General features: G+C 40.1%; 1 protein-coding gene across 1 annotated transcript in view; it reads left to right on the plus strand.

Annotated features, from left to right (window-relative positions):
- The window catches only part of ATG7 (autophagy related 7), a 288,133-nt gene that overhangs the window by 155,124 nt on the left and 110,399 nt on the right, over positions 1-22,610 (plus strand). Inside the window, exon 17 of the mRNA XM_017858252.1 lies at positions 7,663-7,785. Within this exon, the coding sequence (XP_017713741.1) occupies positions 7,663-7,785 (123 nt within the window). The remainder of the gene's footprint in view (positions 1-7,662; positions 7,786-22,610) is intronic.

The raw sequence follows: 22,610 nt of genomic DNA on the forward strand, positions 1-22,610 counted from the left end.
CAAACAAAAAAACAAAGACACTACAAACCCACTTTGCTTTTCATGAATTGAAAATCATTATATGGTGTTGTCAGGAGATCTTAGACTCTGTGAAAGGCATTTTCCAGAGAGTCGCCCAAAATTGGAAGGGTGTTGGGGGGCCGAAATGCCTAGGCAGAGATGATGGGTTTGATGTAGTAAAGAGTAAGGAGTCACCAAAGTGTCTTAGCAAGGGAATACTCTAAAAATCATGTTTTAAGAAGAGATTCTACCATCCTTGTCCGGGGTATGGGTTCATAGAGAAAACCTAGCGTCATAAAACAAGCAAGGAAAACCATGGATTATGAAAGGATCTTTCTACAAAGAGAGTAATTAGTACTTCTCTATTTTGCAGACTCTCTCAGTACCTTCAGAATATTTACAGCCTTCCCAAATGTAACGTGTACCCTTCTCAAGACTATGCATAATGCAGTCACTTGAGAGTTGTGCTGTGTTTTACATAGATTGACAGGTTCTTGTTCAAATTCATTGTGATGGCATCTTTTCATTTTCTTTTGGGGTAGTTTTAAATACATTTTCCTTTTTAAGAAGGCTAGGATGTTTGGGGGGAAAATGCTCGTACTTTTTATAAGCCACTTACTCTCATAACACAGATTAACTTCACAGCACATAAAAGAATACTGGAGAACCCTTGCATGATTAAATATGTCCCTAGAGGATTAAATTTTTCCACATATTTATAAGCCAGTGCTATTAACAATGTTCCAGCATTAAACTTTCTGTACATCCTCATTATGGAGGAGGCCTTTTTTTCTTCGTTCTGCCCTTGCTGTTAGTTTTTCCATGGTCAGATATGTAGCACTATAAAATTATCTGTGGAAACATACAATCTGAATGTTTAACTGGAGTCTAACAAAGTATCATGTCTGAGACTGTTCCAATTTTGTTCAAAGATGTCAGTTTTTCAGACTTACTTGTTCTTTTGTCTTACTGGAAACCTGGCAGAAGGTAGCTATTTACAGGCATATCTTAGAGATATTATGGAGTTTGTTCCAGACCACCACAATAAAGCTAGTACCACAGTAAATCAAGTCTCACAATTTGGTTTCTCAGTGCATATAATAAAAGTTATATTTTTACTATACTGTAGTTCATTAAGTGTGTAATAGCATTATGTCTCAAAATACATGCATACCTTAAGTAATACAAAATACTTTTTTTTTTGCTAAAAAATGCTAACAATTATTGAGCTTTCAGCATGTTGTAATCTTTTTGCTAGTGGAGGTTCTTGCATTGATATTGATGGTGGCCACCTGATCAGGGTGGTAGTTGCTAAACGTTGGGGTGGCTGTGGCAGTTTCTTAGAAAAAGACAAGTTTGTTGCAGCAGTTGGCTTTTCCTTTCAGAAAAGATTTCTCTGTAGCATGCAGCGCTGTTTGATAGCATTTTACCCACAGCAGAACTTCTTTAAAATTGGAGTTGTCCTCTCAAACCCTGCTGCCACTTTATCAACAATGATGTTCTAAATCCTTAGTTGTCATTGCAACAGTGTTCACAGCATCTTCATCAGGAATAGATTTCCATCTGGAAACCACTCTCTTTGCTTACCTGTAAGAAGCAACTCCTCATCTGTTCAAGTTTGATCCTGAGATTGCAGCAATTCAGTCACATATTCAGGCTCCACTTCTAGTTCTCTTGCTTTTTTCACCACATCTGCAGTGACTTCCTCTTGAACCCCTCAAAGTCATCCATGAGGTTGGAATCAACTTCTTTCAAACTCCTTTTGATGTTGATATTTTGACCTCCTTCCATGAACCACAAATGTTCTTACTGGTATCTAGAATGGTGAATCCTTTCCAGAAGGTTTTCAATTTACTTTGATCAGATCCATCAGAGAAATCACTCTGTATGGCAGCTATCGCCTTATTAAATGTATTTTTTAAACAATAAGTCTTGAAAATAAAAATTACTCCTTGGCACAGGGCTGCAGAATGGATATTGTCTTAGCAGGCATGAAAACAACATTTATCTCTTTGTACATCTGGATGACCAGGTACATTGTTAGTGAGCAGTAATATTTTGAAAGGAACCTTTTTTTCTGAGCAGTAGGTCTCAACAGTGGGCTTAAGATATTCAGTAAACCATGATGTAAACAGATGTGCTGTTACCCATGTTTTGTTGTTTGTTATAGAGCACAGGCAGAGAAGTTTTGGAATAATTTTTAAGGGCCCTAGGATTTTTAGAATGGTCAGTAAGCTTTGGCTTCAACTTAAAGTCACCAGCTGCTTTGGCCTTGACCAAGAGAGTCAGCCTATTTTTTGAAGCTTTAAAGCCAAGCATTGACTTCTCCTCTGTAGTTACGAAAGTCCTAGGTGGCATCTTCTTCCACTAGAAGGTGGTTTCATCTTTGTTAAAAATCTGTTGATTAGCCACATCTGTTTTCTGAGCTAGATCTCATAATAACGTGTTGCAGCTTCTACATCAGTACTTACTGCTTCACCTCTCACTTTTATGTTATGGAGACACCTTCTTTCCTTAAACCTCATTAGCCAACCTCTGCTAGCTTCCAGCTATGCTTCTGTAGCCTCCTTACCTCTCTCAGCCTTCATAGAAGTAAAGAGACTTTGAGTTTTGCTCTGGATTAGGCTCTGGCTTAAGGGGATATTGTGGCTAGTTTGATCTTCTCGACCACTAAAACTTTCTCTGTAGCTCTTTTACTTTCTTATTTTTGTGTGGTCATTGGAGTAGCACTTCTAATTTCCTTCTAGAACTTTCTCTGTGCATTAACAAATTGGCTGTTTGGTGCAAGAGGTGTAGCTTTTTTTTTTTTTTTAGTATGTCTCAGCTTTTGACATGCCTTCCTCACTATGCTTAATCATTCCTAGCTTTTTTTTTTTTTTTTTTTTTTTCCGTTTTTTTAATTCCTTTCCCCCTTTTTTTTAATATTTCTTTCTTTTTTTTTTTTTTTTTTTTTTTTTTTTTTTTTTTTTTGGAGACAGAGTCTCACTCCGTTGCCCAGGCTGGAGTGCAGTGGCGCAATCTCAGCTCACTGCAACCTCTGCCTCCCGGGTTTAAGCGATTCTCTTGCCTCAGCCTCCCAAGTAGCTGGGATTGCAAGTGTGCAGCAAAACGCCCAGCTAATTTTTGTATTTTTAGTAGAGTCGGGGTTTTCACCATGTTGGCCAGGCTGGTCTTGAACTTCTGACCTCAAGTGATCCACCCACCTCGGCCTTCCAAAGTGCTGGGATTACAAATAGACATGAGCCACCGTGCCTGGCCCATTTCTAGCTCTTGATTTAAAGTGAGAAATGTGTGACTCTTCCTTTCACTTGGGCACTTTGAGGCCATTATAATTGGCCTGCTTTCAGCATTGTTTTGTCTCAGGAAATAGGCCGGAGGAGAGGGAGAGAGATGGAGGAATGACCAGTTGGTGAATTGGTCAGAACACATACAACATTTATCTACTAAGGTCACCATCTTATATAGGTACAGTTTGCGGTGCCCCAAAACAGTTACAGTAGTAACACCAGAGGTCACTGATGACAGATCACCGCAACAGATATAATAATAATGAAAAAGTTTGAAATATTGTGAGAATTACCAAAATGTGACAGAGAGACGCGAAGAGAGCACATGCTGTTGGAAAAATGGTATTGATTGCTTTGTTCAATGCAGGGTTGCCACGACTTTCAATTTTTTTTTTTTTAATTACTAAATACGTAGTGCTTACCATTTCAAAAAAGATCATTTAATTTCAGTGCACATTTTTTCCTGACGTAACATTCTGGTTTATAAGGAATCTTGTTATTACTGAGGGATTGAGTTATTTATTAATGCCATTTTTTTTTCAGGTGTTAGGTTGTCAAATTAATTTCCTGTGGCTAATCAGCCTGGGCTTGACTCTATGCACATAATGGTCCTCCACTCCCCCAGCTCTCCAGGACTTGCAGTCTCTCTGATCCCACCAGCCTGCAGGTCTTTTCTTTGTTTCTTTTTCTTTCTTTTTTTTTTTTTTGAAACAGAGTCTTGCTCTGTCGCCCAGGCTGGAGTGCAGTAGCGCATTCTCGGCTCACTGCAAGCTCCGCCTCCTGGGTTCACACCATTTTCCTGGCTCAGCCTCCTGAGTAGCTGGGACTACAGGCGCCCACCACCACACCCGGCTACTTTTTTGTATATTTTGTAGAGACGGGGTTTCACATGTTAGCCAGGATGGTCTTGATCTCCTGACCTCGTGATCTGCCCGCCTCGGCCTCCCAAAGTGCTGGGATTACATACGTGAGCCACACTGCACCTGGCTGCTTGCAGGTCTTTTCTTACCAGCCAGGACTCTTTCCCAGTCTCTTCAGTGGTGTTCACCAGACCCTCAGTTTCTCTGACCTTAACCTTTTGATCCTTATTCTGCCAGTCTCTTAGCTTAGATGGGTTCTTAATTTCTTTTCTCCCCAAATTTTTATTTTCTGTCCTGACCAGAGGCATCAGATTGTTCTACACTGTTTAAATGTGCCAGTCAGCATCTCTTCTTCCACTCTCTGCACAGCTGGGCCTCAGGGTCACCACTCTTCTCAAGCCCCATAGTCTAACCCTTCTCAGGTCACACAGGACTTCCTGCCTGCTATCTAGACCCTGGAGCTCTCCTGCCCCCTGTCCCCTGGTCCCTTCACTTTTCACTGCTGCAGCTTTGCTCATCCTTCCCTCCTCATTCCTGCCCCTGGGGGAGAGCTGCCCTCCTTTCCAGTGCCAACCTCTTCATCAGTGCTTTAGAGTTCTGCTTCAGCACTAAACAAAAACAAACCAACTAAATTAAGATTTTAATATTTTATATTAATATTTAAAATTGTTTAATTTTATAAATGTTAAATAACATTTGGTTTTAAGAAATATTAAATATTTAATTTTAATAAATATTGTTTATTAACATTAAATAAAGGTGATCAGGTGGGAGGATCACCTGAACCCAGGAGGTTGAGGCTGCAGTAAGCTATGATTGTGCCACTGTACTCAAGCCTAGGTGACAGAGCGAGACTGTCACCAAAAGCAAAAAAAAAAAACAGAACTGTTTGCAGCAACAAAAATTAGAAAGCACTACCCTTTAACAGAGAGCTGATTAAATTATGGTGTATTTATTATTGGTGGCAAATTTTAATAAATATTAATTTTTAATAAGTATTTTAAAATCTTAAATATTGAGTAATATTTAATATTAAGTAACACATGCACATGGATTTAAAAATTAAAGTAGTATAAAATAATCTACAGAGGCTATTTGATGCCAGTTTGTGTGTATGTGCATTCTTCCATAGATGATACATGCATAAACAAGTATGTACATCCATGCATTTCTTCCTCTTCCTGTCTCCTCCTTCCACTCTTTTTGAACACAAATACTATCTATACACAGTCTAGATATTGCTTTTTAAATATATTGCTATGTTTTGGAAAACAATTTGTGTCAGTATTATAAGACCTGCCTCATTCCTTTAACAGATACAAAATATGTTGTTTTTTTGTTTTTGTTTTTGTTTTTTTTTTGAGACTCTGTCACCCAGGCTGGAGTGCAGTGGTGTGATCATAACTCATTTCAACCTCAACCTCCTGGGTTCAGGTGATCCTCCCACTTTAGCTTCCCAAGTGGCTGAGATTGCAGGTGCACTCCACCATGCCTGGCTAATTTTTAAATTTTTCTGTGGAGTTGAGGTCTCACTATGTTTCCCAGGTTGGTCCTGAACTCCTAAGCTCAAGCAGTCTTCCTGCCTTGGGCACCCAAAGTGCTAGGATTACAGGTGTGAGCCATCGTGCCTGGCCCAAACAGTGTTTCAGTAAGCATCCTTACAATGGAAGTCTTTGTGCCCTTGTACAACTTTATCAGTATGAAGTCTTAAAAGTGGAATTGCTAGATTACAGGGTGCCTACATTTTCATCTTCTAAAAAGAGAAAAATTCTATTTCTTGTATTATTACTGTTCCAGTCTGTTTATGCATTGTTGATTTCTTAGGTATGTCTTCAATATCTGCTATCTTTTTAAAGCATTCGTCTCTTTATTTCTTGTGAGTTCTGAGAGAATTTCTGAGGCATTCTGGTTCAGCATTCTACATTTCACAGTCCCTGTGATCACTGAATTCCTAAATGTGATACTCATTGTTTGTTTCTAAGAACTCTTTACTGTTCTCATATTGTTCTCCTCTCAAGTGTACAGGCCTTTTATTTTTTAACTTTTTTTTTTTTTTGAGACGGAGTCTTGCTCTGTCGCCCAGGCTGGAGTGCAGTGGCCAGATCTCAGCTCACTGCAAGCTCCGCCTCCCGGGTTCACGCCATTCTCCTGCCTCAGCCTCCCGAGTAGCTGGGACTACAGGCACCCGCCAGGTCGCCCGGCTAGTTTTTTGTATTTTAGTAGAGACGGGGTTTCACCATGTTAGCCAGGATGGTCTTGATCTCCTGACCTCGTGATCCGCCCGTCTCGGCCTCCCAAAGTGCTGGGATTACAGGCTTGAGCCACCGCGCCCAGCCTATTTTTTAACTTTTCACTGAAGGATAACATATATCCAAAAAAACACACAAATCTTGTGTTCAACTTAATGAATTCTCAAAAAATACACCTTATGTAACCAATGCTTAGATAAATAAACAAATTATTACCAGCACTTTGGAGTGTCCCTTGTGCCCCTTACAGTCTCTCTGTGGGTAGCCACTATCTTTTCTTCTAACACCACACATTCATACTGCCTACTTCATTTTAATTTTATATAAATGTAATTATACAGTACATACTGCTACTCCTTCCTTTCGTGTAACATTATGTTTGAAGGTAGTTTGTTCTCACTGATATATAGTATTCCATTGCATGACTATACCACAATCCATTTGTTCATTCTACTGTTGATGGTCACCTCAGTGGTTTCTAGTTTTGGGCTATCATGAATAGCGCTGCTATGGACACTTTCGTTTGTGTCTTCTGGTGCACATATGTACACATTTTTGTTGGGTGTGTATACACATGGAGTAGAATTGCTGCATCATAGGGTATAGAGTCCTGGTTGTTCCACATCCTTGCCAGCACTTGGTATTTTCTTTGTCATTTTAATGTTTTTGATAGGTGCAAAGTAGTGTTTCATTGTGGTTTCAGTGTTCATGTCTCTAAATACTCATGCCATTGGCTCTTTGGATATCCCCTTTTGTGAAGTACCTATTGAAATTTATTTTTCCATTTTAAAATTATTTTTAAAAAATATATTTGGCTAGCTGGTATGTCACATTTTTTTTGACAAAATCCTTTTGCCCCTCCCTTCCCATTTATCCTTTTAAATTTATTTTCTTGGCTTTTCTCTCACCTGTTTTCTAACCAGTGAACTTTAGGGCCACTAATCCTAACTCTTCTAGAATTTTTAGTGAATTTGCATGAAACTTACTTTATTGAGAAAACATTGATATGCAAACTTGAAGATAATGTTATTGTCATTCTAAGAAGGGAAAAGATGATTACTAAGCCGCTTTTAGTTTTTTGGCCACTAGATTGCATTTTATCCCCATATTGCATTCTAGTTTTTTGGCCACTAGATTGCATTATTATCCCCATATTTAATTCTCATTTTAATTTTATTTTTGACAAGAGCTTGTTAGAAGTGAAAGTCTTTTAATTTGCATTTTAAGTCTGGAGCCTCCTTTTTAAAAAATGTAAATGTTTTACAGGTTCTTGATCAATATGAACGAGAAGGATTTAACTTCCTAGCCAAGGTGTTTAATTCTTCACATTCCTTCTTAGAAGACTTGACTGGTCTTACATTGCTGCATCAAGAAACCCAAGCTGCTGAGGTAGGAACAAAACAAGCTTTCTGTAGTGAAGACTGACATGCTTAAAACTATTTGATATTCGCCATATGGAAAAAGAAGACAGCAATTAATTTTAATTTTTGTAACTTAGAGCAAATATCACTAAATAAGTCTGCTAGTTACCAGAGAACAAATAACCTTCAGCGAGTGCTGGATACTGATGTGTGTAGGTTGCTGTCCAGTAGGTGCCTAATACACAAAATCACTGTGATAAAGGAAGTAGAGGTTGTAGATTTCCAGGCATCTCTTGTCCTTACTGAAGATCTGCATGTGTATGGCCATTGGAGAGAGTTGGCTTTAATGTTCATATATCAAAATGTAAGTTGGTGAAGACATTGGACTCCAGCTATGTTCTTTAGAAAGAAGGTATTGGACTCTGGCCATGTTCTGATCAGAAAGAACATGCCTGGCTTGTTCATGATTTGATCAGTCTTCATAGACCCTGAACCGTACCATGAAATGGCTTGCCCAGACACAACCCAAGAGGGCCATGCTTTGTTTCTCAGCTAGAATATTTTGCAGATCTTAATTTCCTGGGTCATTGCATCATTTTTTTTTTTAAGACTGAGTTTAAGAAATAAATTACTGGCCAGGCGAAGTGGCTCACACCTGTAATCCAAGCACTTTGAGAGGTCAAGGTGGTGGGTCACAAGGTCAGGAGTTTGAGACCAGCCTGGCCAACATGGTGTGAAACCCTGTCTCCACTAAAATAAGAAAATTAGGTGGGTGTCATGGCAGGCGCCTGTAATCCCAGCTACTTGGGAGGCTGAGGCAGGAGAATTGCTTGAATCCTGGAGGCAGAGGTTGCGGTGAGCCGAGATTGTGCCATGCATTCCAGTCCGGGTGACATTGTGAGACTCTGTCTCAAAAAAAAAAGAAAAGAAAAGAAATTATTTTGTTTTTTCCAGATGCTCGCTGTTCTTAGAAAAGGGATTGCTGTGTATGGTGGTAGAGCTATTTGGATCACTTGGCAAAATGTGCAATTCCTCAGATTTGATGAGTGAAACAAATCAATATCTTTTCCCCTTAGTTACCTGGGTAAAGAAACTATGAGGAGAAATGTAGCTTATGGAGTGTTTCCACAAACTACATAAGGAAAACCTTGACTTCCTGTGTCCTGCGGGGGTATTGCACTTGCCATTAGTCCTTTTCAAGTTGCAATTCTTCCCACCAACTAAAGAGAAATATATAAATTATTTCTAGCTAGGTGGCAAAACTCCCTCAGCCATCTTGTCAAATGATTGCATAGGTGCAAAGATCTATAAACTCCTCCATAGGTTACATATCCTTACCATTCAGGGAGGCCTCAAGTTGTCAATGAATAGATGGCCAGGCCCAATACTGGACTAGCCAGTGGTGAAAGGGCTGCTGTTTGGAGAGGTGGAGCTAGCACTGAGTATAGGAAGACCATGTGGAAATACCAAAGTCAGATCTTTTGGAGCTTTGAGCAGATTGTGAGATTTTCAGGTACACCAGGGAGGCAAGATAGTACATCTCTAGTGCTGGACTTAAACTGAAGGCAGTCCTTCTTTAAATTGTTTTAGTGTCCCCTGGGCATTAAACAGATGCAGTCTTCCACTTATGGCCAGTAGTTAGAGCCACAGAGAGTCTATTTCAAGTTTCAGGAGATGAATGGCATCTCTGCCGCTCTTTGAGAGACTTGAAGGTATTTTTCCCCTGAATTGTAATTGGGTTCCCAGGCAGGGTTCAGAACATTGTGTTTATTGTCTGCCATATTATCTTTTAAGCAGTGCTGTACTGCCTGATGGTATGGAAGAGGTAACATAGATGTTTGCAAACATGCAGTCATTTGATGAGATGGCTAAGGGAGTTGTGCCACCCAGCTAGAAGTAATTTACATTATTTGTTTAGTTAGCTAGAACTATTTCAACTTGAAATTGAGTCACTTTTCCCCTCTAAAACAGAGCAGATGCTAGAATAGTGGGCAGGTTTCTAGATTTAACCTGATTTATCTTACATTTTAGTTTGTCAAACTTTAATGGCTTTTTCAAAGACTTAGAGAAAGTTTAAAAGCAATAGTGACTAAATAGATGGTGAAGCAGAAGGGAGCGTGGTTTCATCCACGAGCCTGAGTTTTCTTTTTGAATTTTCCTCTACTAAATTATATCTTTAGCTTTGGAGTCATATGTCACATCAAATTTTAGATTAGAGATGGTAAACTGGTTGGCCTATGAGCCAGATATGGCTTGCAGGTATGTATTTTTTGGTCTGCCCTGTATGTTAAATTTTGAATAAAGCCATCATTTAAAAATCACAAGTTTTAGGCTAGGCATGGTGGCTCACAGCTGTAATCCTAGCACTTTGGGAGGCTGAGGTGGGCAGATCAACTGAGGTCAGGAGTTCAAGACCAGCCTGGCCAACATGGTGAAACCCTGTCTTTACTAAAAATGCAAAAATTAGCTGGGCATGGTGGCACATGCCTGTAATCCCAGTTACTCAGGAGACTGAGGCGGGAGAATGACTTGAACCCGGGAAGCAAAGGTTGCAGTGAGCCAAGATTGCACCACTGCACTCCAGCCTGGGTGACAGAGCAAGACTCCGTCTCAAAAAAAAAAAAAAAGAAAGAAAAATACACAAGAGGGTCTGAATTTCCCATTTCCAACTTTGAAAAATCAGATCTGGGAACTCCAGACATGCATCTCTTAATAGTGATGGTTAGCTAGAGCCAAGAAGCAAACTTTATAGATCACGCACTTGATATAAAATTTAAAGGTATTACAAAATATTCTGGGCTGGGCACGGTGGCTCATGCCTCTAATCCTAGTACTTTGGGAGGCCAAGGCGGGCAGAGTGTCTGAGCTCAGGAGTTTGAGACCAACCTGGGCAACACAGTGAAACCCCATCTCTACTAAAAATACAAAAAACTAGCCTGGCATGGCAGCATGCGCCTGTGGTCTCAGCTCCTCAGGGATGAGGCAGGAGAACTGCTTGAACCTGGGAGGCAGATGTTGCAGTGAGCTGAAATCACGTCACTGAATCCCAGCCTGGGCAACAGAGTGAGACTCCGTCTCAGGGGAAAAAAAAAAAAATTCTGTGAAAAGGAAATCTTCCTTCTATACCTGTCTCTTTAGCCCCTCAGTTCTTTTCTGGAGACAAACTGTTGTTACTTTCTTGCCCAGAGATATTCTTCAGGTTATATTCTTTATTTAGATGATGCCCTTTAGTAGGTGACCCTTAATAGGTATTTGAGTTTATAACCCCTGTCTTCAAAATGATCATTTTCTTAACTCTGAATAGGACTGTGTTTTAAGATAAGGTTTGAAATACAGTACTTAGTAGAGGACCTCATAACAACAAAAATTGTTATAACTACATCATTTTATATTACTTGGAAAAATGTGTGTGTAAGCAAAATATATAAATATATATTAAATATATATGTACATATACCTTTACATATATCTGTGTAAAAGTATTTTGATTTACATACCTGATTCCCAATGCGTTTACAGGTGGTCAGTAATAAAAACACAGAATTCTGCATTCTATTTAGAAAGGTCTCCACTTATTTATTTTAGCAACACAATCAAAATGCTAAATTAATTCTCATTTTGGGTTAACTGTTTCCATCAATCAACATTGAAATTGCAAACGATTCAACTAGATAATTATGTGACATTACCATTATATACCTTGTTTATAAAATATGTGTTTAAAAAATGTACTGAACATCTTTTGAAAATCTGATACTAAGCACTGTGCTAGTAACTGAATACAGAAGTTAATGAGACGCTGACCCTCATGGGCTCATAGTCTAGTGTGAGAAACTGACATGTAAATAGTGAGCTCTAATGCAATAAAAAACGTTTTAGTCATTTGTATATTAAGTGCTGAGAGAGCAGTTACTTCTGCCTAGGGGAATGGGGATGTCAAAAGCTTCACAGGAAGAGAACAAATATTTCACTTAGTTTTAAAGGAGAATAGATTATTTTTAAAAATAAAAGTTGGATTTTGGCAGAGGAAGAGTAGAGAAGGGAAGGGCAAGAGGCCTAGGGCATTCTAGACTGAATAAAGGTCTCTGAGGCCAAGTCTTTAGTATATTACTCAAAATCATGAGTAGTGTGACGTACTTGGAGCCAGAGTTACCTGAAGTCAACATAATGTTTTTTAATAACAGCTTTATTGAGTTATAATTCACATACCATAAAACACACCATTTTGGCCGGGCACGGTGGCTCACGCCTGTAATCCCAGCACTTTAGGAGGCCAAGTTGGGTGGATCACTTGAGGTCAGGAGTTCGAGAGCAGCCTAGCCAACATGGCAAAACCTTGTCTCTACTAAATATACAAAAATTAGCCTTGAGTGGTGGCGGGCGGCTGTGTTCCCAGTTACTCAGGAGACTGAGGCAGGAAAATCACTTGAACCCGGGAAGCAGAGGCTGCAGTGAGCTGAGATCGCACTGTTGCATTCCAGCCTGGGCAACAAGGATGGCAGGGGGAAAATAACCACACATACACATACCCTTTTAAAGTGTGCATTTCAGTGGTTTTTAGTATATTCACAGAGTTGTGCAACCATTACCACTCTCAGTTTTTTTTTTTTTTTTTCTGAGACGGAGTCTCCTTCTGTCGCCCAGGCTGGAAGGCAGTGGCCGGATCTCAGCTCACTGCAAGCTCCGCCTCCCGGGTTTATGCCATTCTCCTGCTTCAGCCTCCCCAGTAGCTGGGACTACAGGCGCCCGCCACCTCGCCCGGCTAGTTTTTTGTATTTTTTAGTAGAGACAGGGTTTCACCGTGTTAGCCAGGATGGTCTCGATCTCCTGACCTTGTGATCCGCCCATCTCGGCCTCCCAAAGTGCTGGGATTACAGGCTTGAGCCACCGCGCCCGGCCACCACTCTCAGTTTAGAACATTTTCATCTCCCCCACCCAAAACAAACTCTGAACCTATTAAATGGTCACTCCCCATTCCCTCCTTCCAGCCCCTGACAACTACTAATCTTCTTTCTGTCTGTAAGGATTTTCTATTCTGGACACATCACATAAATGATCCTTTGTGTCTGGCATCTTCTGTTTAGCACAGTGTTTTTAAGGTTTATCCATGTTGTTGTAAGGTACGTAATTGTTTTTTATTTAAAGAAAAAGTCTCAATGCTATTAAAATTTTCCATATTCTTTGCACCTGTAGTCTGTCTCCCTAAATATAGCCCCATTTATGAAGGAGGAATGCAAAGCTGATCCAACTGGAGACTACAGATTCCTTTATATTCATAGAAAGGGGCACATAGTAATGAATTGGAAGCTATACCCAAGCTAGAATCGTCTAGATTTGTGAGATTGACTAATGCAACCCAATTTTTTGCACTCATCCCCTGTCCATCAGATACCTGAAAATGATTGCAATGATTTTAAACTAGGTTACTGGTATCATCATACTGCTGTTGAGATTAGCAGGCAAATTACCAAGTTAGTTTTTATTGGAGGAGAGGTCAAGATCTGAGGGTGCAGAGTGGAGACTGGGGACCAGGCTGACAAAGATGAGTTTGTTTTAGGTAGTGATGACTTTGAGGTCATGGGATAAGTGAGTGAAAATGACTGGTTGGCATTGGAGATGGGATGGAGATGGAGCTTGGAAAAAAAGAAGAGCACTAGTAAATTGATTTAGCTAGACAAAGGAGATTTAGCCTGTTCCATTTAGCGCAGTGAGGAGAGGCTAAAGAGCTAGGATGCAATAAAAAAAATTTTTAATGAGAAATGTGTGTGGTAGATTAATTTTATCTCAAGTTATAGATTAAAAAATTTAAATACCACATAAATGCCATTTGCCTTTGCTAGTGTTATATTTTATGAAGAAGGGGCCTTGCATAAGGGTGATATACTGGACTTTGGGGATGCGAGGGAGAAGCTTGGGAGGGGGGTGAAGGATAAAAGACTACATACGTATTGGGTGCTATGTACACTATTTGAGTGACAGGTGGACTAAAATCACAGAAATCACCACTAAAGAACTTACCTGTATATCCAAAAACCACCTGTACCCCAGAAACTATTGAAATTGAAAAAAAGGGGACTTGGACAGATACCCGTATTCTTTGCCAAATTATAGTTGCATTCTGCTCACTGGGGATTAGGAGTTTCCATGGAAGAAAGGCCCCACTCAGCTTTCTCTCCTCTTAAAATGTTGCCTTGTGAATTAGGGAATTTTGCATAAAGTTCTGACCTTTACTTCCAAGACCTTTACTGAGAATGGGTTTGGATACTTGGAGATTGATCCTGACTCCCTGTCCCTCCTAGATCTTTATTTAGCCTATTTGGAACCCAGGGAAATGGCCTTAAAGTTAATGAACCACAGGGTGTCCAAGTCATGGAGCTACTGAGGTTCTCACCAAGTATCTTTTAAATTGCTGCATTTGGGATGGGTGCAGTGGCTTATTATACCTGAAATCTCAGCACTTTGGGAGGCTGAGTTGGGAGGATTGCTTGGGTTTGGGAGTTTAAGGCCAGCCTGGGCAAGATGGTGAGCCTCTGTCTCTATTTAAGAAAATTAGAAATTAGCCAGGCATGGTGCCACACCAGCTACTTATAATGCTGAGGCAGGAGGATCACTTGAGCCCAGGAGTTTGTGGCAGACAGTGACCTATGATTGTGCCACTGTACTCCAGCCTGGGTGACAGAGCAAGACCTTGTCTCTTATTTTAAAAATAAATAAATGAATAAATAAATAGATAAATAAATAAAAAGCTGCGTTTGTTGAAGAAAGGCTCAGTCTAAATCAAACATGTGAACACTTTAGCCATGTTCCATAAGATTTGCTGTGACTTAGCTTCTTTAGAGTTATTTCTCATCCTATGAGTAGAATACGTATCAGTTCATATGTATTTATTTGTTCCAACTGTGAGTTCAACATCATACTATGAGAAATGGCAAAATATTTGCTAACTGAATCTAACTAGAGATAAGACTAATTTATAAGAGAGTTAATAAAACAAGCTCTATTGGTATATCCTTGAGAAATTCAAATTCCCAAGTCCCTTTACCCAACTTCCCTGAAATACTTCATTCCTATTCATGAAAGTTTGCACGTTCCATGATTCCAGGATTAATTTTAGACTTTTACTTCCTTGCCTTGACCATATTATCAGTGTTTGGTGTCGTACCATGCAGTTATGAGTTCAGGGTTGCAGTTACAGAGCACCATTAACATAATTTGCATTTTGTCAAGGTTGTACTAAACAGAACTTCCTTTCTGCAGATTTGGGGATTAATGAATGATCTAAAAAGAAAGTTTAGCAACAACCATAACACAGGCTATAAAATCATAAACAGACAAGCAGAAATGAATAGGGCTGAGCTGATGAATTGATTATGAATTAAAATGTAGATTATGATTCATTCACTATAGAACTCAGAATTCTAGAATATGCCCATTTCTCCCATAGCCAGAAAGTCATATGAAAAACATTACGGTCATGTAACATGACTTCATTGGCACAGCAATTTACTATTCAGCAAAGTAAATAACACAATTAACAAGTGTTTCTGCTGGGCCTTTCGCACTTACACTGAGATTTTGGCCTCTCCCCCACACAGCTGGTTTTGATTTGGTTCCTGTGGAATATTTTGTTTTGTTTTGTTTTGCATTTAACAACAGTCAGATATTTATGTACAGCTTCATCAAGAGCCTCTGATGACAAATATGCCTTTGGAGGCCAGTAGAAGCTGTGGGAAACCCCCGTGTCAGCACTCAGACCTGTTTCCAATGGAGAGAAATCGCTTTGGGGATTGAACTAGCCTGCTCATGAATCCAGTTCCTTTTTCCCAGAGCCTTCTGCTAGCTCACTTCCAACCCGTGCTGGCCATCCTGGGACTGTGTCCTGCCTTGATTTTTCCTTATGAAGCAATCCCTTAAGACACAGCCTTGGCCCTCTCTCCTGAGTGAGGGAGGAAAGGCAGAAACAGGCAGAAAGCCATTTACTTCTTAGATTGGAAACTAGAGCCTAGTTTTTGAAATAAAGCTTGGCAATATCTCACTTATAACTTACTTTATAAAATGTGTACCTTGTATTTGCTGTCACAGTTATCTACATGAATTTGAGATGTTTGGATAAATTGGTATTAGGGAAGGTTGCAACTGGAGAATAGACAATGAAGTCTGGGCAGAGTTCCCCACCCTTCGGAAAAGAGTCTTGGACAGTATAATCCGCTTGGAGAAGTCTAAGGGAGAAAGAAGGGGGGAAATCATAAATGCTAAAAGCAAAGCAAAGACAGCTAGTATTAGGAAATAGAACATGGGAATCCAGTCCTCCTTACATTGTAGTCCTGGTTCCACCAGTGTTCTCATGAGTGACCTTGGATGAATCCTTCAGTGTTCTGTGCATGTTTCCCCACCTAAGATGAGAGGATTGAATCATGTGAAATTCTTTTTTTTAAGTCTCTTTTCTAGAAAAAATGAAATGCTTTTCAACTCTAATTTAGTGATTTTGATTCAAATATACCATGTATAACCAAAAGGAAAAGATGGACAAGTTTTACATAAAAGTATTTAAAATGTATCAAAGTACTAACTTTTATACATTTTATAAATATTCTTTGGTATCTATTATATCTAGCTACCATTGCCAGAAACTTTTTGCAGATTTTGAGATTTATATCTACTTTGAATTTTAATAGAACATTGCTTATACTTTGTATTGATTGGTGTGTGTCACTCTACGTATAAATCTGAAATGGTATAATTCAGCCTAATAACTTACCTCCTTCATGAGACTTGGTGCCACTTTTGACTTCTTTATAAACTCAAATCCACCCTGGCCATAATTGGGTATGTTCACGAAACATGCTACTCACTACCCCTCAGGACAGCTTCCAAAGCCCTCTTACTTTAATAGCATCCTTAGAATGCTGAATGTGTAATAACAGGGAAGTTTCTTAACAGTCAGCCATATTACATTAGAATACTCATAAACTGTATGCGTAGCCCAAATCCTGGCCTGGTCAGAAGGGTCTGAGTTCATACCCCAGCTCCCACACATAACCAAGACTGCCATGTTCCTCTGTGTGGGCTGTGTCAGGCAGAACTGTGTGCAGCAGTCATGTGAGACCTTGGGTTATTTACTTCATTGACCTTCGTTTCTATCGTTTTGTAGGATGTGATTAATAATTCCTACTCTTCACAATTACCATATTAAGCAAGAAAGCACCTTACAAAAGAGAAAATAAATTGGACTACATCAAAATGTTAAACTTTGTGCTTCAAAGGACATAATCAAGAACATGAGAAAGCAGTCCACAGTATGAGAGAGAATAGCATTTTGCAAATCATACCTGATAGGGGTCTGGTATCTAGAATATAGAGGGAACTCTAAGCTGGGTGTGGTGGCATGTGCCTATAGTCCCAGCTGCTTGGGGGGCTAGGGTATATGCATCATTTGAGCCCAGGAGCTGGAGACCAGCCTGGACAGCACAGTGAGAACCCATCTCTTAAAAACAACAACAAAACCCAGAATATATAGGGAACTCTTACAACTTAATAATATAAAGACGTAGAACTCAATTAGAAATGGGCATTAGATTTAAAACAACTTTTCTCCAAAGAAGATATACAGATAATTAAATGATACCATAATCAAATAAGATGCCTAACATCAATAGCCATTGGGAAAATGCAAATCGAAACTACTGTGAGATGGCATTCATACCCAGTAAGATGGCTATAATCAAAATGACAACATCAAGTGTTTATGACGATGTAGAGAAATTAGAAGCCTCCTACCTACTAGTGGGAGTGTCATTCTGCAGCCACTTTGGAGAACTGTTGTAGCATTTCCTTGAAAAATTAAACATAGAATTACCCTGTGACTCAGAAATTGTACTCTTAGATATATAGCCAGAGCTACTCTGGACACCCTGCTTATAGTGTAGCCCTGTTCCACAAGGAGCAGTACCAAAAATTAGATATGTGTATGGGTGTATAAATATAGCCCAGAGAAATGAAAATGTGCACACAAAAAATGTACACAAATGCTCATAACACCATTATTTATTCATAGTAGCCGAAAAGTAGAAACAATGCAGATGTTCATAAGCTGATGAATGGATGAATAAAATGTCAGCTATTACACTGGAATAATGGAGTATTAAGCAATAATAAGGAAGCACTAATACATGCTGTAGTATGGATGAACATTGAAAACGTTATGCTAAGTAAAGAAGTCAGTCACAAAAGGCCACATATTGTAGGATCTCCATATGAAATGTCCAGAGTTTTAAAATCCATATAGTCAGAAAGTAGATTAATGGTTGTCAGCAGGTAGGGATGGGGGATTAGGGGAAAATCAGTGGCTACTTACAGATAAGTGTTTCCTTTCGAGGTAATGAAATGTTCTAATCTTAGATAGTGATGATGGTTGCACAATGGTGAATATACTAAAACCATTGAATTCTATACCTCAAATGGATGAATCATGTGATGTGTGAATTATCAATACAGATGTTTAAAAAGCAAGCCAAAAAGTGCCCATAGTTGGGGCACTGTGTTTCTCCTTCCCTCTCTCCTTTCTCTGGCTCTCTCTGCATGCAGTGTTGATTTTCCGTCTGTGACAGGCTGTCGTAGGATGTTAGCGCATTGTTTTTAGGAATGCGTTTTCCGTAGATGATGGCAAGGATCTCTTCCATTTTTATTGTACCTCAGTTTTCAAAGCCTTAGTCTCTGTGCACCTCCTTTAGCCTTTTCTTATACTATGGCTAGCCTGTAAACACTGCGGGGAGAGATGGAAGGGGCCTACCAACCAAATGCCTGCCTTCTGTGCTTGCTACAGGGAGGGAGAAAGCCACAGTTGGCTCCATCCGTAGAAGACATGGCAGATAAGGGGGTTGGGGAAGATGAGAGCACTTTGCTATCTGGGTAAGTTTAAGCAGATGTTTAGAGGATCTAAATCCCAACCTGGGTCTGAATTTTTAAGATTTCCCTGTTTACCACACAGTTTTTCCCCCAAGATTTTTTAGCTTGAAAATTCCCGCATATACCAGAAAGTTGAATGAAAAGTACAGTGGATACCCACATACCTCCTACCTGGATCCAACAATTAACATTTTGCCACACGTGGTTTATCTCTCCGTATACGTGCATGCACTCCCTGCACATCTTATTACAGTTCATATACACACTTACTCGTTTTCTCTTTTGTTAAACCATTTGAAAGCAAGTTTTATATACAGTGACACCTCACCCCTAAATTTTAGCTGAGTCTGCTAAGAATACAGACATTCTCTGATGTAAACAGAGTACCATCATCACAGAACAAAGAATAATTCCATAATACCACCTAAAATCCAGTACATGTCCAAATTTTCCCAGAAATTAACAGGATTTTAAACTATTATTTGCTTTTTCCTCAAGTTGGTAATGTTATACTTAGAGTTTTTTCCAATAATACTTAAGCACTGGTCATACATACCAAGTGATACACACTTGAGCATATCTTTTTAATTCCCTTGACACCCTCATGCTCCTCTCTAAATGGGGAGACACGATTACCCTATTAGGCAACATGCCCCTGAGGTCCTGCTGCTCCAGGCAGGCCTCTTCTAGGTGAGCGTCTTCTCTGGGTGTCACCGGTGCATCTTGGTCTGATTGAAGCAGCCCTGAGAGCCAACCAGCCCTAAGCAGTGGTTCCCACCCATCCTCCATCCAGGGTCCCCAATGGTGGAGGCTTTTAAGGAGGTAGGAATGGGACTATGAAGGCTATTTTCAATATTTTGAAAAGTCAAACAGGAATAAAACATTTAGAACTTGAAAAGATTACATTGACCAACTAAACTATCAAGATTTTAGCCAGGCGTGGTGGTTCATACCTATAGTCCCAGCTACTTGGGAGGCTGAGGTGGGAGGATTGCTTGAACCCAGGAGGTGGAGGTTGCAGTAAGCCAAGATTGTGCCGCTGTCCTCTAGCCTGGGAGACAGAGGGAGACTTTGTCTTAACTAAAACAAAACAAAAATCAACATTTTTTTTTTCTTTTTAAACTAAATTCTGTTGTCTCAGAATGGAATGGCATACTGTTATCTGACCTGGCCAGAAGCTCTGATGGGTAGTTATGAATACCGTTGAATTATTTAAAAATTAGGTAAATTAGTGCATTTGCTGGGTAGGAGGGGTTTTTCAGTATCTAATATGTGTGAGAGAAAGTGAAAACTAAAGGAATTCTTGGGAATCAGGAAGTGGAGAATCTCTGGCCTGTGGTGCTGCTGAGCCTAACTTCCTGACTTCACATCAGCAATGGAGGCTTCCCCGGGAGGTGTTCTTGCAGTTGCCCTGTGACCGCTATTCTAGGGGCTGTATTTTTACAGCTGACTCTTCTCACTTGCAAACATAACAGCTGATATATGTGTTGAGTTTGGGGAGTTTCCTTATTTTGAGACTGTAAAATTAAATTGATTTTTAGTTCTGAGCTCTTAGTCTTCTTTTCTTTTCTTTTCTTCTCTTTTTTCTTTTCTTTCTTTGCTTTCTTTCTTTTCTTTCCAGAGTTTTACCATGTTGCCCAGGCTGGAGTGCAGTGGCGTGATCTTGGCTCACTGCAACCTCCACCTCCCAGGTTCAAGCGATTCTCCTGCTTCGGCCTCCCGAGTAGCTGGCACTACAGGCGCCTGCCACCATGCCCGGCTATTTTTTGTATTTTCAGTAGGGACAGGGTTTCACCATGTTGGCCAGGCTGGTCTCGAACTCCTTGCCTCAAATGATCTGCCCATCTCGGCCTCCGAAAGTGCTGGGATTACAGGCGTGAGCCACTGCGTCGGGCCTGAGCTCTTAGTCTTGATCCATCTTGTTTCTCAGCTGTAGGGGAACAGGGAGGGAAGGGAATGTGAAATATCCTAAGTTGTGTATTTTTTAAAATTAAATATTGTTGATGTTTTATCATGGCTTCTATCAGTCAACAGATATTTATTGACCCTTTGCTGAGTTCACGGTGTGAGAATCAAAGAGGTACAAGCCAGGCTTTTAGGAGGCTGATGCAGTATAGTTGGGGAGATAGGACAGGAATGTCACTAGGACTGCAGGGCAGTGGGTGTGCACATAGTTCAGTAAGTTCTGCAGGGTTTTAGGAGCATCAGGTGCAAGAGAAAGCTCCAGGCAAGAGTTAGGCTTTGAGCTGGGTCTTGAAGGTTGGAGCACCAAGTGCAGGACAGAACAGAGCATTCCAGAAGTGCCTGTGTCATGACCACATCCAAGATCTCTGATGAAGAGTACTGTTGGTACCAAGAGTACCAAGAGGGTACCAACATATAGCAACTAATGTTAATTGTGTTATCTCATTTTCAGGGCACTTTTGTACCTGCCCTTTTGATGCCCATAACAATCTTATGAGGTGGCTGTTATCCCATTTTATGGATGAAGTTGTCGAGACTCTAGCTGTGCTCAGGATTTATCTACATCTTGAGGTTTACAGTACACTTCATAAGGCTGGAAGCAGAGGAGGATGTGCATAGGGTGATGCAGAGGCATTCTGCTTTATAGAGCATATCTCTACTTTCATATTGAGCCGTTTCCAAAAGTGGTTTTGCTCTTTGTCTGTGTCCTTAAAACTGCTTCTCAGATAGCATGGTTTCTTCCACTGTACCATCGTGGGGCCTGGTCAGCCAGCATTACTGTACTTTCTTACTCTTAAATTGCCTTCTAATAAAGTCTGTGGGAATGAGATTTTACTTATAGATGAGCTTGTGACTCCAATCCCAACCTGCCACTGGGAAAAGAGCAGGTAACAGATAAGTCCTTTCTTTTTGGCCTTTACTGTGCCCTGAGTTGTAAAGGGAAATTAAGAGTTGGTCCCCATTTGCTTTTTTTTTTTTTTTTTTTTTTTTTTTTTTTTATTTTTTTTTTTTTTTTTTTTTTTTTTTTTTTTTGGAGACGGAGTTTTGCTCTTGTTGCCCAGGCTGGAGTGCAGTGGCGCGGTGTCGGCTCACTGCAACCTTTGCCTCCCGGGTTTAAGCTATTCTCCCGCCTCAACTTCCCAAGTAGCTGGGATTACAGGCACCTGTTGCCTGGCTAATTTTTGTGTTTTTAGTAGAGATGGGGTTTCACCATGCTGGTTAGGCTGATCTCGAACTCCTGACCTCAGGTGATCCACCTGCCTCGGCCTCCCAAAGTGCTGAGATTATAGGCATGAGCCATGGTGCCTGGCCGCCACTTGCTTTTATTCAGCTATCTGGTGAAAAAAATTGAGTATTAAACTAGAAATATGTATATCTTATTGTTGCAGGACAAAATTGTTGAGGTTCTAATAACAAATACGTAAACTGCTATGGGATATTTTTGTTTTGTTTTAATTTGCTGCTAGCTTTAAAGCATTTGTGTGTATCCTACCTTAATCCTCTTTGAAAGAGGCCATACTTAATTTTACCCAACACTTTATTAAAAGGAAGGAAAGTTGGATTTTTTAATTTTTATTTATTTTTTGAGACAGAGTCTCACTCTGTCGCGCAGGCTGGAGTACAGTGGCATGATCTCGGCTCACTGTAACCTCTGTCTCTGGGTCTAAGAAATTCTCTGCCTCAGCCTCCTGAATAGCTGGGATTACAGGTGCACGCCACCATGCCCAGCTAATTTTTTTGTTTTTTTTTAGTAGAGACAAGGTTTCAGCATCTTGGCCAGGCTGGTCTTGCACTCCTGACCTTGTGATCCACCTGCCTCAGCCTCCCAAAGTGCTAGGATTACAGGCGTGAGCCACCGCACCCGGCCTGAATTAAGTTTTAAAGCACCAGTTTGGAACCAGTCTTTTAGAGGTAACTATTACAAGTTTCTGTACCCAAATATTGGTTTATCTGTACTCTGTTTCCCCCTTCCCCTTTCTCCTT

Source organism: Rhinopithecus bieti, unplaced genomic scaffold (assembly GCF_001698545.2).
Source record: "Rhinopithecus bieti isolate Rb0 unplaced genomic scaffold, ASM169854v2 scaffold_48368, whole genome shotgun sequence".
Taxonomy (NCBI): domain Eukaryota; kingdom Metazoa; phylum Chordata; class Mammalia; order Primates; family Cercopithecidae; genus Rhinopithecus; species Rhinopithecus bieti.